The sequence below is a fragment of the Pseudophryne corroboree genome, chromosome 4 (genome assembly GCF_028390025.1).
Source record: "Pseudophryne corroboree isolate aPseCor3 chromosome 4, aPseCor3.hap2, whole genome shotgun sequence".
Taxonomy (NCBI): domain Eukaryota; kingdom Metazoa; phylum Chordata; class Amphibia; order Anura; family Myobatrachidae; genus Pseudophryne; species Pseudophryne corroboree.
Genome location: NC_086447.1, coordinates 704,451,770 through 704,468,448, shown reverse-complemented (window position 1 = coordinate 704,468,448; position 16,679 = coordinate 704,451,770). Strand labels below are relative to the sequence as shown.

Below are 16,679 nucleotides of genomic sequence, written 5' to 3'. Positions count from 1 at the left end.
AGAGAAAGTTTAGTTTAGGTTTTTTTCTTTACAGTGAGTCCTGCTGGCAACAGGATCACTGCAACGTGGGACTTAGGGGGAAAGTAGTAAACTCACCTGCATGCAGAGTGGATTTGCTGCTTGGCTACTGGACACCATTAGCTCCAGAGGGATCGAACACAGGCCCAGCCGTGGAGTCCGGTCCCGGAGCCGCGCCGCCGACCCCCTTGCAGATGCTGAAGCGTGAAGAGGTCCGGAAACCGGCGGCTGAAGACTCCTCAGTCTTCATAAGGTAGCGCACAGCACTGCAGCTGTGCGCCATTTTCCTCTCAGCACACTTCACTGGGCAGTCACTGAGGGTGCAGAGCGCTGGGGGGGGGCGCTCTGAGAGGCAAATATAAACCTTATACAAGGCTAAAAATACCTCACATATAGCCCATAGGGGCTATATGGAGATATTTAACCCCTGCCTGACTGGAAAAATAGCGGGAGAAGAACCCGCCGAAAAAGGGGCGGGGCCTATCTCCTCAGCACACGGCGCCATTTTCTGTCACAGCTCCGCTGGTCAGAACGGCTCCCAGGTCTCTCCCCTGCACTGCACTACAGAAACAGGGTAAAACAGAGAGGGGGGGCACATTAATGGCTATATATATATATATATTAAAGCAGCTATAAGGGAGCACTTAATATAAGGATATCCCTTGTATATATAGCGCTTTGTGGTGTGTGCTGGCAGACTCTCCCTCTGTCTCCCCAAAAGGGCTAGTGGGTCCTGTCTTCATTAGAGCATTCCCTGTGAGTTTGCGGTGTGTGTCGGTACGTGGTGTCGACATGTATGAGGACGATATTGGTGTGGAGGCGGAGCAATTGCCAAATATGCAGATGTCACCCCCCAGGGGGTCGACACCAGAATGGATGCCTTTATTTGTGGAATTACGTGATGGTTTATCTTCCCTTAAACAGTCAGTTGAGGACATGAGGCGGCCGGACAATCAATTAATGCCTGTCCAGGCGCCTCAAACACCGTCAGGGGCTGTAAAACGCCCTTTGCCTCAGTCGGTCGACACAGACCCAGACACGGGCACTGATTCCAGTGACGACGGTAGAAATTCAAACGTATTTTCCAGTAGGGCCACACGTTATATGATTTTGGCAATGAAGGAGACGTTACATTTAGCTGATACTACAGATACCGTAAAACAGGGTATTATGTATGGTGTGAAAAAACTACAAACAGTTTTTCCTGAATCAGAAGAATTAAATGACGTGTGTGATGAAGCGTGGGTTGCTCCTGATAAAAAGTTGATAATTTCAAAAAAGTTATTGGCATTATACCCTTTCCCGCCAGAGGTTAGGGCGCGCTGGGAAACACCCCCTAAGGTGGACAAGGCGCTCACACGCTTATCCAAACAAGTGGCGTTACCCTCTCCTGAGACGGCCGCACTTAAGGATCCATCAGATAGAAAGATGGAAGTTATTCAAAAGAATATATACACACATGCAGGTGTTATACTACGACCAGCTATAGCAACTGCCTGGATGTGCAGTGCTGGAGTAGTTTGGTCAGAATCCCTGATTGAAAATATTGATACCCTAGATAGGGACAATGTTTTACTGTCGTTAGAACAAATAAAGGATGCATTTATCTATATGCGTGATGCACAGAGGGATATTTGCACACTGGCATCTCGGGTGAGTGCTATGTCCATTTCAGCCAGAAGAGCCTTATGGACACGACAGTGGACAGGCGATGCGGATTCAAAACGTCACATGGAGGTTTTGCCGTATAAAGGGGAGGAGTTATTTGGAGTTGGTCTATCAGACTTGGTGGCCACGGCTACTGCCGGGAAATCCACTTTTTTACCTCAAGTCACTCCCCAACAGAGAAAGGCACCGACCTTTCAACCGCAGCCTTTTCGCTCCTACAAAAATAAGAGAGCAAAGGGCTTGTCGTACCTGCCACGAGGCAGAGGAAGAGGGAAGAGACACCAACAGGCAGCTCCTTCCCAGGAACAGAAGCCCTCCCCGGCTCCTGCAAAAACCTCAGCATGACGCTGGGGCCTCTCAAGCGGACTCGGGGACAGTGGGGGGCCGTCTCAAAAATTACAGCGCGCAGTGGGCTCACTCGCAGGTAGACCCCTGGATCCTGCAGATAATATCTCAGGGGTACAGGTTGGAATTAGAGACGGATCCTCCTCATCGTTTCCTGAAGTCTGCCTTACCAACCGTCTCTTCCGAAAGGGAGAGGGTGTTGGAAGCCATTCACAAGCTGTACGCTCAGCAGGTGATAGTCAAAGTACCCCTATTACAACAAGGAAAGGGGTATTATTCCACTCTATTTGTGGTACCGAAGCCGGATGGCTCGGTAAGGCCTATTCTAAATCTGAAGTCCTTGAACCTCTACATAAAAAAGTTCAAGCTCAAGATGGAGTCACTCAGAGCAGTGATAGCGAACCTGGAAGAAGGGGACTTTATGGTATCCTTGGACATCAAGGATGCGTATCTACACGTTCCGATTTACCCCGCACACCAGGGGTACCTCAGGTTCATTGTTCAAAACTGTCACTATCAGTTTCAGACGCTGCCGTTCGGATTGTCCACGGCGCCTCGGGTCTTTACCAAGGTAATGGCCGAGATGATGATTCTTCTTCGAAGAAAAGGCGTATTAGTTATCCCATACTTGGACGATCTCCTAATAAGGGCAAGGTCCAGAGAACAGCTGGAGACAGCTTTAGCACTATCTCAAGAGGTGCTAAGACAACACGGGTGGATTCTGAATATTCCAAAATCCCATTTAATCCCGACAACTCGTCTGCTGTTCCTAGGAATGATTCTGGACACGGTTCAGAAAAAGGTTTTCCTTCCAGAGGAAAAAGCCAAGGAGTTATCCGATCTGGTCAGGAACCTCCTAAAACCAGGAAAAGTGTCAGTACATCAATGCACAAGAGTCCTGGGAAAAATGGTGGCTTCTTACGAAGCAATTCCATTCGGCAGATTCCATGCAAGAATATTCCAAAGGGATCTGTTGGACAAATGGTCAGGGTCGCATCTGCAGATGCACCTGCGAATAACCCTGTCACCAAAGACAAGGGTGTCACTTCTGTGGTGGTTGCAGAAGGCTCACCTATTAGAAGGCCGCAGATTCGGCATTCAGGATTGGATCCTGGTGACCACGGACGCCAGCCTGAGAGGCTGGGGAGCAGTCACACAAGGAAGAAACTTCCAGGGAGTATGGACGAGTCTGGAAAAGTCTCTTCACATAAACATTCTGGAACTAAGAGCAATCTACAATGCTCTAAGCCAGGCGGAACTTCTCCTGCAAGGAAAGCCGGTGTTGATTCAGTCGGACAACATCACGGCGGTCGCCCATGTAAACAGGCAGGGCGGCACAAGAAGCAGGAGTGCAATGGCAGAAGCTGCCAAGATTCTTCGCTGGGCGGAGAATCACGTGATAGCACTGTCAGCAGTGTTCATCCCGGGCGTGGACAACTGGGAAGCAGACTTCCTCAGCAGACACGATCTTCATCCGGGAGAGTGGGGTCTACATCCAGAAGTCTTCAACATGTTAATAGACCGTTGGGAAAGACCAATTGTAGACATGATGGCGTCTCGCCTCAACAAGAAACTGGACAAATATTGCGCCAGGTCAAGAGATCCACAGGCAATAGCTGTGGACGCACTGGTAACTCCTTGGGTGTACCAGTCAGTGTATGTGTTTCCTCCTCTGCCGCTCATACCAAAGGTATTGAAGATCATACGGCAAAGAAGAGTAAGAACAATACTAGTGGTTCCGGATTGGCCGAGAAGGACTTGGTATCCGGAACTTCAAGAGATGCTCACGGACGAACCGTGGCCTCTACCTCTGAGAAGGGACCTGCTACAGCAGGGTCCCTGTCTTTTTCAAGACTTACCGCGGCTGCGTTTGACGGCATGGCGGTTGAACGCCAGATCCTAAAAGGGAAAGGCATTCCAGAAGAAGTCATTCCTACCTTGATTAAGGCACGGAAGGAAGTCACCGTGAAACATTATCACCGCATTTGGCGAAAATATGTAGCGTGGTGCGAGGATCGGAGGGTTCCGACGGAGGAATTCCAACTGGGTCGTTTCCTACATTTCCTGCAATCAGGATTATCTATGGGTCTCAAATTGGGATCCATTAAGGTTCAAATTTCGGCCCTGTCAATATTCTTCCAAAAAGAATTGGCCTCTGTCCCTGAGGTCCAGACTTTTGTCAAGGGAGTACTGCATATACAGCCTCCTGTGGTGCCTCCGGTGGCACCGTGGGATCTAAATGTAGTTTTAGATTTCCTCAAATCCCATTGGTTTGAACCATTGAAAAAGGTGGATTTGAAATATCTCACATTGAAAGTGACTATGTTACTAGCCCTGGCCTCTGCCAGGAGAGTATCTGAATTGGCGGCTTTATCTTATAAAAGTCCTTATCTAATCTTCCATTCGGATAGGGCAGAACTGCGGACTCGTCCGCATTTTCTCCCTAAAGTGGTATCAGCATTTCATCTGAACCAACCTATTGTGGTGCCTGCGGCCACTAGCGACTTGGAGGACTCCAAGTTGTTGGACGTTGTCAGAGCCTTAAAAATATACATTGCAAGGACGGCTGGAGTCAGAAAATCTGACTCGCTGTTTATATTGTATGCACCCAACAAGTTGGGCGCACCTGCTTCTAAGCAGTCGATTGCTCGTTGGATTTGTAACACAATTCAACTTGCACATTCTGTGGCAGGCCTGCCACAGCCTAAAACTGTAAAAGCCCACTCCACAAGGAAGGTGGGCTCATCTTGGGCGGCTGCCCGAGGGGTCTCGGCATTACAACTCTGCCGAGCAGCTACGTGGTCGGGGGAGAACACGTTTGTAAAATTTTACAAATTTGATACCCTGGCAAAGGAGGACCTGGAGTTCTCTCATTCGGTGCTGCAGAGTCATCCGCACTCTCCCGCCCGTTTGGGAGCTTTGGTATAATCCCCATGGTCCTTTCAGGAACCCCAGCATCCACTTAGGACGATAGAGAAAATAAGAATTTACTTACCGATAATTCTATTTCTCGGAGTCCGTAGTGGATGCTGGGCGCCCATCCCAAGTGCGGATTATCTGCAATACTTGTACATAGTTATTGTTAACTAATTCGGGTTATTGTTAAGGAGCCATCTTTAAGAGGCCCTTTCTGTTGTCATACTGTTAACTGGGTTTAGATCACAAGTTGTACGGTGTGATTGGTGTGGCTGGTATGAGTCTTACCCGGGATTCAAAATGCCTCCCTTATTGTGTATGCTCGTCCGGGCACAGTACCTAACTGGAGTCTGGAGGAGGGTCATAGGGGGAGGAGCCAGTGCACACCACCTGACCTAGTAAAGCTTTACTTTTTTGTGCCCTGTCTCCTGCGGAGCCGCTATTCCCCATGGTCCTTTCAGGAACCCCAGCATCCACTACGGACTCCGAGAAATAGAATTATCGGTAAGTAAATTCTTATTTTTTCAAACACAGCCTGTAACATGGCAGTTGGGAGCTGATTGGCTGGTACTTTCTCACCATGCAATCCATCCACTGTGTGGATTCAAGAATCCATACACATGCCAACAGGACTAATTACATCACAGGAGCTCAAATGACTGCAGTTTCACCTTTTTGACCTTGTCTTAATGCAAGGGCTTCATGAAAGGTAGGAATTAATGATGGGAAAAAATAGCTTAAAGGCTAATATATAACATTTAGTTATGTAACCAGTGGTAAGTTAAAAATATACTTAATTCTAAACAGAATACTCATATGTATACAGACTATATACACGAGGGGCCAAAACTTTTCTTAATTCTTAAAATAAAAAAATATATATGTGTAAAATTATTATGTAACTGTAACAGAATGATTCTGTAAAACCCAGAGACTTACCAGCGGAGTCCAGTGGCCTAACGCACTTTTTCCCTGTGGCATCCAGAACCATAGGGCGTGTGCAGAAACAGCTGTACGATCCATCCGTGTTTATACATTCACCGTCAATACAACTGTTAGGGTCTTCACATTCATTGTTATCTAAAAGATGATCGAAAAATCACAAAGCAAAACATCATTATTACTGATCCATAGGAGCTCCAGTTACCATTAATGGGAGCTTTTCCAGATTGCTCAAGTCCAGTCGTAAGACGGGAGTCCGCAATAAATCATCAGAAGTAAACCAGCTGCATGAAATAGCTTTACTTGATCACCTAGTAATCAGATGAGGCCATGAAACCTGATACAGTCAGCTATGGAGGGAAGAATAAACCAAAGGGTTCCTTTGTTGTGGCTTTAAACAGTATTTCATCCTCTGTGATAGGCCTATGTGTTCTCCGCTTATCCAGAAGAAGTGTGTGTAAGAACTACATGGTATTCACAAGTGGTGCAAACTTGAAGAGAGAAGAAGGTGATTTTATGGAGAAAAGTGTGACACTATGGGGCAGATGTATTAACCTGGATAAGGCATAAGGAAGTGATAATTCAGTGTTATGTGCCAGGTGATAAACACACTAGCCAATCAGATTCTAACTGTTAATTTACATATTGGAGCTGATTGGCTGGTGCCTTTATCACCTTGCACATTTCACTGTTTATCACTTCCTTATGCCTTCTCCAGGTTAATACATCTACCCCTATGTTACAGATATTAGCTGGATAATATACCCTTCTCACACAGAACTCCACCAAGGCCTGTGCCTGAACCTTACTAGTGGCACCAATCCAGTATATTGCTCAAAACAGCTCGTACAGTACTGTATGTATGAAGTCAATCACTGATTTATGGGGCCATGTATCAATTACTAAACGGTACACCAGAGAGGATCCTGCTCTCACAAAGGGGCTCAAAGGGACAAACACATAAGCATATTCAAAACGGCACCCAATGTTCTATATCTGTCCACCTCTCAATCAGGCCCAGAATGACTTTTTGCTATTTTAGATGCATTATGGGACTGATGCAGATGCACAGTGCGCATGAACTGCAAAAAAAAAAGCAACATCTCCACTTCTACAAAAAAACTCACACCTTAGTAAATATACCCCAATGTGTCTACATTTTGTATGTCAAATGCATTCAACTCTAACTCCAGCCACAGATTACAATTTTGCATGAGAAGTAAGCACAGGGACAATTTATTCTATAAGTACAACTGCAGTTTTATTCTGTAACTACAAGGATCTGGCCAGGGTCCTCTATTTAATGTCCACCGCAGCCTTGTTGTGGGGTGCACACTCTGGATACTGTACTGTATCATCACTTCCTTTGGACAAATAGCCTAGTAGAGAGCAGTACTATATAGTAAGAGTACAATATGACTATTCCCTGATATTAGCTAAATATTGTCACCAGTTAGCATATAAAATGCAGATTTCAGTTCAGCAAATTGTGGTTAGGGAGATGTCAGTGGGCACATGGAGATAATGCAGAGAAAAAATATGTCCCTTATTGTATCTGTATCGATGGCAGAATACAGTGGTACATTGTAAATGTGCCACTGAAATCTGGCTATTTGCTGCTTGCTGACATGCTGACATGCACAGCAACATTTACAAACAGCAGACATATTTGAACAAGAAAGGGAATGTAAGGACAGCTGCAAACTGCACTACAGGTTGAGTATCCCATATCCAAATATTCCAAAATACGGAATATTCCGAAATACGGACTTTTTTGAGTGAGAGTGAGATAGTGAAACCTTTGTTTTTTGATGGCTCAATGTACACAAACTTTGTTTAATACACAAAGTTATTAAAAATATTGTATTAAATTACCTTCAGGCTGTGTGTATAAGGTGTATATGAAACATAAATGAATTGTGTGAATGTACACACACTTTGTTTAATGCACAAAGTTATAAAAAATATTGGCTAAAATTACCTTCAGGCTGTGTGTATAAGGTGTATATAAAACATAAATGTATTCTGTGCTTAGATTAAGGTCCCATCACCATGATATCTCATTATGATATGCAATTATTCCAAAATACGGAAAAATCCGATATCCAAAATACCTCTGGTCCCAAGCATTTTGGATAAGGGATACTCAACCTGTATAGCAGGAACTGGCAAGAATCAGATTTCTAGCTGATGCTAAAATACATCTTCCATGATGCTTTGCATTTGGCTGGCAGGACATCCTATAAGATGTACAGTAGTCTAGTAACTGCAGCATTGCCTTCCAGGGTTGGCTTATGTGCTGTTATCAATATCATGGGGGGATGTAGTGTAGATCAGCAAATGTACTCCATACTTTTAATGTATTGATTGCTACTGGAAATACAACTGACTTACCGAAACACTGTAACTTCACAGGATCATAGTATGTGCCTTGTTTACAGTAGCACTCAAAGCTTGCCTCTGTGTTTAAGCAGAAGCCATTTTTGCAGATTTCTTTTCCAAACAACATGCACTCATCAGCATCTGTAAGAGACACATAAACAATGAATGAGATGTACTATTGCAACTGCCTGGCACTGCAGAATCTATGGCATCTTATAAATTAACGACAACGATGATGATGATGAATGACAATAATTGACAAAATATGGAAAGAGTTAAGGGGGGTAATCACGGAGCGATCGCCGCTTAAAATTTAAGCAATCTGACTAGATTGCTTAGATTTTAAGCAGCGACTCCGTGTGTACCCCTCACAGCGATAGCGATGCGCAGCCCCGCGCGTCGCTATCGCTGGTGCTAGATTGGCCTGAGAGAACTGATGTCATATAAGGGGAACATGGAGGGGACTAATGGCATATAAGAGGCACAAGTATTGTAAAAAAAAAAAAAAAGGTCAAAGAGAGACAAACTTGATAAAAGTACCCCATCATCTGTTCAGTAATATTTGTTTTAAAGGTTTTCATTAAGCCACACTAAAAATTAATGAAACAGTAAAAGCATTTCTATATAAAGAAATCAACATATAGGGGAGTATCCAATTAGCCGCAGTAATTTTTTGAGCACGAAAAACAGGATTTGTTTGTGATTATTTTTGTTTATTGCTATCCAATTAGATCCTTGTTTTAGTTCTAACAATTTTAATGTTTTTATTGGTAAAACCTGCTTGAGGCATGTGAAACAAAATCCCTCTAAAGTGCAAGCATCAGGGCTACTTGTATAGCCCCAAGGACGGTGATTAGCCACGTTAAATTACCACTGCAGTGCTAACTGGACATTGCCCTTAGTCCAAATAGGAAGTTGGTTATACTGAGAAGAATATTAAAGACAATGGCCCTCATTCCGAGTTGTTCGCTCGCTAGCTACTTTTAGCAGCATTGCAAACGCTAGGCCGCCGCCCTCTGGGAGTGTATCTTAGCTTAGCAGAATAGCGAACGAAAGATTAGCAGAACTGCTACTAAATAATTCCCTGCAGTTTCTGAGTAGCTCCAGACCTACTCCTAGACTGCGATCACCTCAGTCCGTTTAGTTCCTGGTTTGACGTCACAAACACACCCTGCGTTCGGCCAGCCACTCCCCCATTTCTCTAACGTCCTAAGTGGATGCTGGGGACTCCGTCAGGACCATGGGGATTAGCGGCTCCGCAGGAGACAGGGGATTAGCGGCTCCGCAGGAGACAGGGCACAAAAATAAAGCTTTAGGATCAGGTGGTGTGCACTAGCTCCTCCCCCTATGACCCTCCTCCAAGCCTCAGTTAGGTTTTTGTGCCTAAAGAGCTGCTTAGAAAAAGTTTTTTAGGTTTTTTATTTTCAGTGAGTCCTGCTGGCAACAGGCTCACTGCATCGAGGGACTTAGGGGAGAGGATGGATTGGATTCTTAGGCTACTGGACACCATTAGCTCCAGAGGGAGTCGGAACACAGGTCTCACCCTGGGGTTCGTCCCGGAGCCGCGCCGCCGACCCCCCTTGCAGATGCCGAAGTTGAAGAGGTCCAGAGGTCCAGAAACAGGCGGCAGAAGACTTTCAGTCTTCATAAGGTAGCGCACAGCACTGCAGCTGTGCGCCATTGTTGTCAGCACACTTCATACCAGCGGTCACTGAGGGTGCAGGGCGCTGGGGGGGGCGCTCTGGGCAGCAATGTATTATACCTTTTTTATGGCTAAAATACATCACATATAGCCCTTGAGGCTATATGGATGTATTTAACCCCTGCCAGATCTCACAAACTCCGGGAGAAGAGCCCGCCGTTTTAGGGGGCGGGGCCTATTCTCCTCAGCACACGGCGCCATTTTCCTGCTCAGCTCTGCTGTGAGGAAGGCTCCCAGGCTCTCCCCTGCACTGCACTACAGAAACAGGGTTAAAACAGAGAGGGGGGGGGCACTTATTTGGCGATATGATTATATATGTGAAAATGCTATAAGGGAAAACACTTGTATAAGGGGTTGTCCCTGTATAATATAGCGTTTTTGGTGTGTGCTGGCAAACTCTCCCTCTGTCTCCCCAAAGGGCTAGTGGGGTCCTGTCCTCTATCAGAGCATTCCCTGTGTGTGTGCTGTGTGTCGGTACGTGTGTGTCGACATGTAGGAGGACGATGTTGGTGAGGAGGCGGAGCAAATTGCCTGTATTGGTGCTGTCACTCTCTACGGAGTCGACACCGGAATGGATGGCTTATTTAGGAATTACGTGATAATGTCAACACGATGCAAGGTCGGTTGACGACATGAGACGGCCGGCAAACAAATTAGTACCTGTCCAGGCGTCTCAGACACCGTCAGGGGCTTGTTAAAACGCCCATTTACCTCAGTTGGTCGACACAGACACGGACACTGACTTCAGTGTCGACGGTGAAGAAACAAACGTATTTTCCTTTAGGGCCACACGTTACATGTTAAGGGCAATGAAGGAGGTGTTACATATTTCTGATACTACAAGTACCACAAATAAGGGTATTATGTAGGGTGGAAATAATCTACTTGTAGTTTTTCCTGAATCAGATAAATTAAAGTGTGTGATGATACGTGGGTTTCCTCCGATAGAAAATTATTGGAGGTATACCCTTTCCCGCCAGAAGTGAGGGCGAGTTGGGAAACACACCTTAGGGTGGATAAGGCGCTCACACGCTTATAAAAACAAGTGGCGTTACCGTCTCCAGATACGGCCGCCCTCAAGGAGCCAGCTGATAGGAAGCTGAAAAATATCCTAAGAAGTATATACACACATACTGGTGTTATACTACGACCAGCAATCGCCTCAGCCTGGATGTGCAGCGCTGGGGGGGCTTGGTCGGATTTGCTGACTGAAAATATTGATACCCTTGACAGGAACAATATTTTATTGACTATAGAGCATTTTAAGGATGCATTTCTATATATGCGAGATGCGCAGAGGGATATTTGCATTCTGGCATCAAGAGTAGATGTGATGTCCATATCTGCCAGACGATGTTTATAGACACGACAGTGGTCAGGTGATGCAGATTCCAGACGGCACATGGAAGTATTGCCGTAAAAAGGGGCGGTCCATCGGACCTGGTGGCCATGGCAACAGCTGGAAAATCCACTTTTGTTACCCCAAGTCACATCTCAGCAGAAAAGGACACAGTCTTTTCAGTCTCAGTCCTTTCGTACCCATAAAGGCAGGCGGGCAAAAGGCCAGTCATATCTGCCCAGGGTTAGAGGAAAGGGAAGAAGACTGCAGCAGGCAGCCCATTCCCAGGAACAGAAGTCCTCCACAGCTTCTGCCAAGTCCGCAGCATGACGCTGGGGCCATACAAGCGGACTCAGGTGCGGTGGGGGGTCATCTCAAGAGTTTCAGCACGCAGTGGGCTCACTCGCAAGTGGACTCCTGGATCCTACACGTAGTATCCCAGGTGTACATTGGAAATTCGAGACGTCTTCCCCTCACAAGTTCCTGAAGTCTGCTTTACCAACGTCTCCCTCCGACAGGGAGGCAGTATTGGAAAAAAATTCACAGGCTGTATTCCCAGCACGTGATAATCAAAGTACCCCTCCTACAACAAGGGAAGGGGTATTATTCCACACTATATTGTGGTACTGAAGCCAAACGGCTCGGTGAGATCTAAAAGATTTGAACAATTACATACAAGGGTTCAAATCAAGATGGAGTCACTCAGAGCAGTGATAGCGAACCAGGACGATATGGTGTCACTGGATATCAGGGACGCTTACCTACAAGTCCAAATTTTGCCCTTCTCACCAAGGGTATCTCAGGTTCGTGGTACAGAACTGTCACTATCAGTTCAGACGCTGCCGTTTGGATTGTCCACGGCACCCCGGGTCTTTACCAAGGTAATGGCCGAAATGATGATTCTTCCTAAAAGAAATATGGACGCTTTCCTGATAAGGGCAAGGTCCAGAGAACAGTTGGCGGTCGGAGTAGCACTATCTCAAGTAGTTCTACGACAGCACGAGTGGATTCTAAATATTCCAAAATCGCAGCTTTTTCCGACGACACGTCTAATGTTCCTAGGGATGATTCTGGACACAGTCCAGAAAAGGATGTTTTCTCCCGGAGAAGAAAGCCAGGGAGTTATCCGAGCTAGTCAGGAACCTCCTAAAACCAGGAAAAGTATCAGTGCATCATTGCACAAAGGGTCCTGTGAAAAATGGTGGTTTCTTACAAAGCGATCCCATTCGGTAGATTTCACGCAAGAACCTTTCAGTGGGATCTGCTGGGAAAATGGTCCGGATCGCATCTTCAGATGCATCAGCGGATAACCCTGTCTCCAAGGACAAGGGTGTTTCTTCTGCGGTGGCTGCAGAGTGCTCATCTATGAAAGGGCCGCAGATTCGGCATTCAGGACTGGGTCCTGGTGACCACGGATGCCAGCCTGAGTGGCTGGGGAGCAGTCACACAAGGAAAAAATTTCCAGGGAGTGTGATCAAGTCTGGAGACTTCTCTCCACATAAATATACTGGAGCTAAGGGCAATTTACAAGGCTCTAAGCTTAGCAAGACCTCTGCTTCAAGGTCAGCCGGTATTGATCCAGTGGGACAACATCACGGCAGTCGCCCACGAAAACAGACAGGGCGGCACAAGAAGCAGGAGGGAAATGGCAGAAACTGCAAGGATTCTTCGCTGGGCGAAAAATCATGTGATAACACTCTCAGCAGTGTTAATTCCGGGAGTGGAAAACTGGGAAGCAGACTTCCTCAGCATAACCTCCACCCGGGAGAGTGGGGACTTCAGCGGGAAGTCTTCCACATGATTGTAAACCGTTGGGAAAAACCAAAGGTGGACATGATGGCGTCCCGCCTGAACAAAAAACTAGACAGATATTGCGCCAGGTCAAGGGACCCTCAGGCAATAGCGGTGGACGCTCTGGTAACACTGTGGGTGTACCAGTCATGGTATGTGTTCCCTCCTATGCATCTCATACCAAAAGTACTGAGAATCATAAGAAGGAGATGAGTAAGAACGATACTCGTGGTTCCGGATGGGTCAAGAAGGACTTGGTACCCGGAACTTCAAGAGATGCTCACGGAAGAACCGTGGCCTCTACCTTTAAGAAAGGACCTGCTCCAGCAGGGGCCTTGTCTGTTCCAAGACTTACCGCGGCTGCGTTTGACGGCATGGCAGTTGAACGCCGGATCCTGAAAGGGCATTCCAGATGAAGTCATCCCTACCCTGGTCGAAGCCAGGAAGGATGTAACCGCAAAACATTTTCACCGCAATTGGCGAAAATATGTTGCGTGGTGTGAGGCCAAGAAGGTCCCTACAGAGGAATTCCAACTGGGTCGTTTCCTACATTTCCTGAAAACAGGACTGTCTATGGGCCTAAAATTAGGGTCCATTAAGGTTCAAATTTCGACCCTGTCGAATTTCTTCCAGAAAGAACTGGCTTCAGTGCCTGAAGTTCGGACGTTTGTAAAAGGGGTACTGCATATACAGCCTCCTTTTGTGCCCCCAGTGGCACCTTGGGATCTCAATGTTGTTTTGAGTTTCCTAAAGTCACATTGGTTTGATCCACTCACCACTGTGGACTTAAAATATTTCACATGGAAGGTGAAGATTCTATTAGCCCTGGCTTCAGCCAGGCGTGTGTCAGAATGGGCGGCTTTATCATATAAAAGCCCTTACTTAATTTTTCATTCTGACAGGGCAGAATTGAGGACTCGTCCTCAATTTCTCCTTAAGGTGTTTTCTGTTTTTCACATGAACCAACCTATTGTGGTACCTGCGGCTACTAGGGACTTGGAGGACTCCAAGTTACTTGACGTTGTCAGGGCCCTGAAAATATATGTTTCCAGGACGACTGGAGTCAGAAAATCTGACTCGCTGTTTAGCCTGTATGCACCCAACAAGATGGGTGCTCCTGCTTCTAAGCAGACGATTGCTTGCTGGATTTGTAGTACAATTCAGCTTGCACATTCTGTGGCAGGCTTGCCACAGACAAAATCAGAAAAAGCCCATTCCACAAGGAAGTGGGCTCATCTTGGGCGACTGCCTGAGGGGTCTCGGCTTTACAACTTTGCTGAGCATTTACTTGGTCAGGGGCAAACACGTTTGCTAAATTCTACAAATTTGATACCCTGGCTGAGGAGGACATGGAGTCTCTCATTCGGTGCTGCAGGGTCATCCACACTCTCCCGCCCGTTTGGGAGCTTTGGTATAATCCCCATGGTCCTGACGGAGTCCCCAGCATCCACTTAGGACGTTAGAGAAAATAAGAATTTACTTACCGATAATTCTATTTCTCGTAGTCCGTAGTGGATGCTGGGCGACCATCCCAAGTGTGGATTGTCTGCAATACTTGTACATAGTTATTATTACAAAAAAATCGGGTTGTTATTGTTGTGAGCCGTCTGTTCAGAGGCTCCTACGTTTTGTCATACTGTTAACTGGGTTCAGATCACAAGTTGTACGGTGTGATTGGTGTGGCTGGTATGAGTCTTACCCGGGATTCAAAATCCTTCCTTATTGTGTACGCTCGTCCGGGCACAGTATCCTAACTGAGGCTTGGAGGAGGGTCATAGGGGGAGGAGCCAGTGCACACCACCTGATCCTAAAGCTTTATTTTTGTGCCCTGTCTCCTGCGGAGCCGCTAATCCCCTGTCTCCTGCGGAGCCGCTAATCCCCATGGTCCTGACGGAGTCCCCAGCATCCACTACGGACTACGAGAAATAGAATTATCGGTAAGTAAATTCTTATTTTCTCCAGCCACTCCTGCGTTTTTACCTGGCACGCCTGCGTTTTTTAGCACTCTCCCTGAAAACGGCCAGTTTCCGCCCAGAAACACCCACTTCCTGTCAATCACACTACGATCACTTGAGCGATGAAAAAACGTTGCTCGAGCTTGTGTAAATCTACAAAGTTTTGTGTGAAAGTACTTAGCGCATGCGCGCTGCGTACCATACGCATGCGCATTTTTTGCATTTTTTCACTTAAACGCTGCACTGCGAAAATCGGCAGCGAGCGAACAACTCGGAATGACCACCAATATACAGTATATGTAAATGTAATAATAGACTTTAAGAATAGCAATAAAGTTTTACCTTGGTATGTAAGGCCCTCATAGAGGGAATCCTTGGTTGGGATGTAGCCTTTTCCTTCAGGGCATAACAATGCATATTCGTCTAATAGAAAAACAAAATACAAATTAAAATGTTATCTTGTTTAATAGGTGCATTGCATTCTTTGTGTTCCAGTTTTTCTTAATTGCGTTATTGCCTACTTTATGGTATTCACTTATCTTGAAAACGATTTAGCGACGTGTGCTTTGCAATACACTTCAAAGTGGCTGTTATGCATATGAAATATATAACTGAGGGGCAGATGTATTAAGCCTGGAGAAGGCATAAAGAAGTGATAAAGTGGTGATAAGTGCAAGGTGATAATGCACCAGCCACTCAGCTCCAATATGCAAATTTACTGTTATGAGCTGATTGGCTGGTTACTTTATCACTTCTTTATGCCTTCTCCAGGCTTAATACATCTGCCCCTGAATGTGAAATGATTTATGATAATAAAAAAAGGGGCATCTATCAGGCAGGATAATAGCCAGAGGCCACATTCATACATACCAGATCCTAAAACAGGGCATGGGAACATCTCACAGGTGTCTCCCCAGGCGGCGCCCAAAGTACAGCAACATTCTTGCTTGCTCACATTGACAGTTAGGACGTTCTCACAGAAGTTTACATTATTGAGGTTGTAGTAGCATTGCTTTTCTTCATCATCATAATGCTCGTCTACAAGACAAAAAGGTACAATTACACTAAAATTCTTTTACTGTTTTTTTGGTTCTTAATGACAGTATTTACTACTGTAAATGTAAACCATGCATGATATACCTGCTGTCACTCTCCTACAGCAACCTTGCCATTCACAATAATGGGAGTCATTCCGAGTTGATCGCTCGCTAGCTACTTTTTGCAGCAGTGCAAACGCATAGTCGCCGCCCACTAGGGAGTGTATACTTGCTGTGTAAGTGTGCGATCACATGTGCAGCCGAGCGGTACAAAAATAGTTTGTGCAGTTTCTGAGTAGCTCAGAACTTACTCAGCCCTTGCGTTCACTTCAGCCTGTCTGGTCCCGGAATTGACATCAGACACCCTCCCTGCAAACGCTTGGACACGCCTGCGTTTTTCCAAACACTCCCAGAAAATGGTCAGTTGACACCCATAAACGCCTTCTTCCTGTCAATCTCCTTCCGATCAGCTGTGCGAATGGATTATTTGTTAAATCCATCGCCCAGCAATGATCCGCTTTGTACCCGTATGACGCGCCTGTTCATTGTGGTGCATACGCATGCGCAGACGGCAGTAGTGATCT

General features: G+C 46.0%; 1 protein-coding gene and 1 long non-coding RNA gene across 6 annotated transcripts in view; one reads left to right on the top strand and one right to left on the bottom strand.

The window, feature by feature from the left end:
• Nucleotides 1–16,679, bottom strand: part of LTBP1 (latent transforming growth factor beta binding protein 1) — a 660,590-nt gene that overhangs the window by 50,542 nt on the left and 593,369 nt on the right. For all 5 annotated transcript variants that reach the window (XM_063917963.1, XM_063917960.1, XM_063917961.1 and 2 more), the window contains 4 exons: nucleotides 15,929–16,096; nucleotides 15,401–15,481; nucleotides 8,284–8,412; nucleotides 5,887–6,027 (listed from right to left, as the gene is read on the bottom strand). In XM_063917963.1, coding sequence (XP_063774033.1) covers nucleotides 5,887–6,027; nucleotides 8,284–8,412; nucleotides 15,401–15,481; nucleotides 15,929–16,096 — 519 coding nt within the window. The remainder of the gene's footprint in view (nucleotides 1–5,886; nucleotides 6,028–8,283; nucleotides 8,413–15,400; nucleotides 15,482–15,928; nucleotides 16,097–16,679) is intronic.
• The window catches only part of LOC134910199 (uncharacterized), a 143,647-nt gene that overhangs the window by 67,689 nt on the left and 59,279 nt on the right, over nucleotides 1–16,679 (top strand). The gene's annotated exons all lie outside the window — the stretch shown is intronic.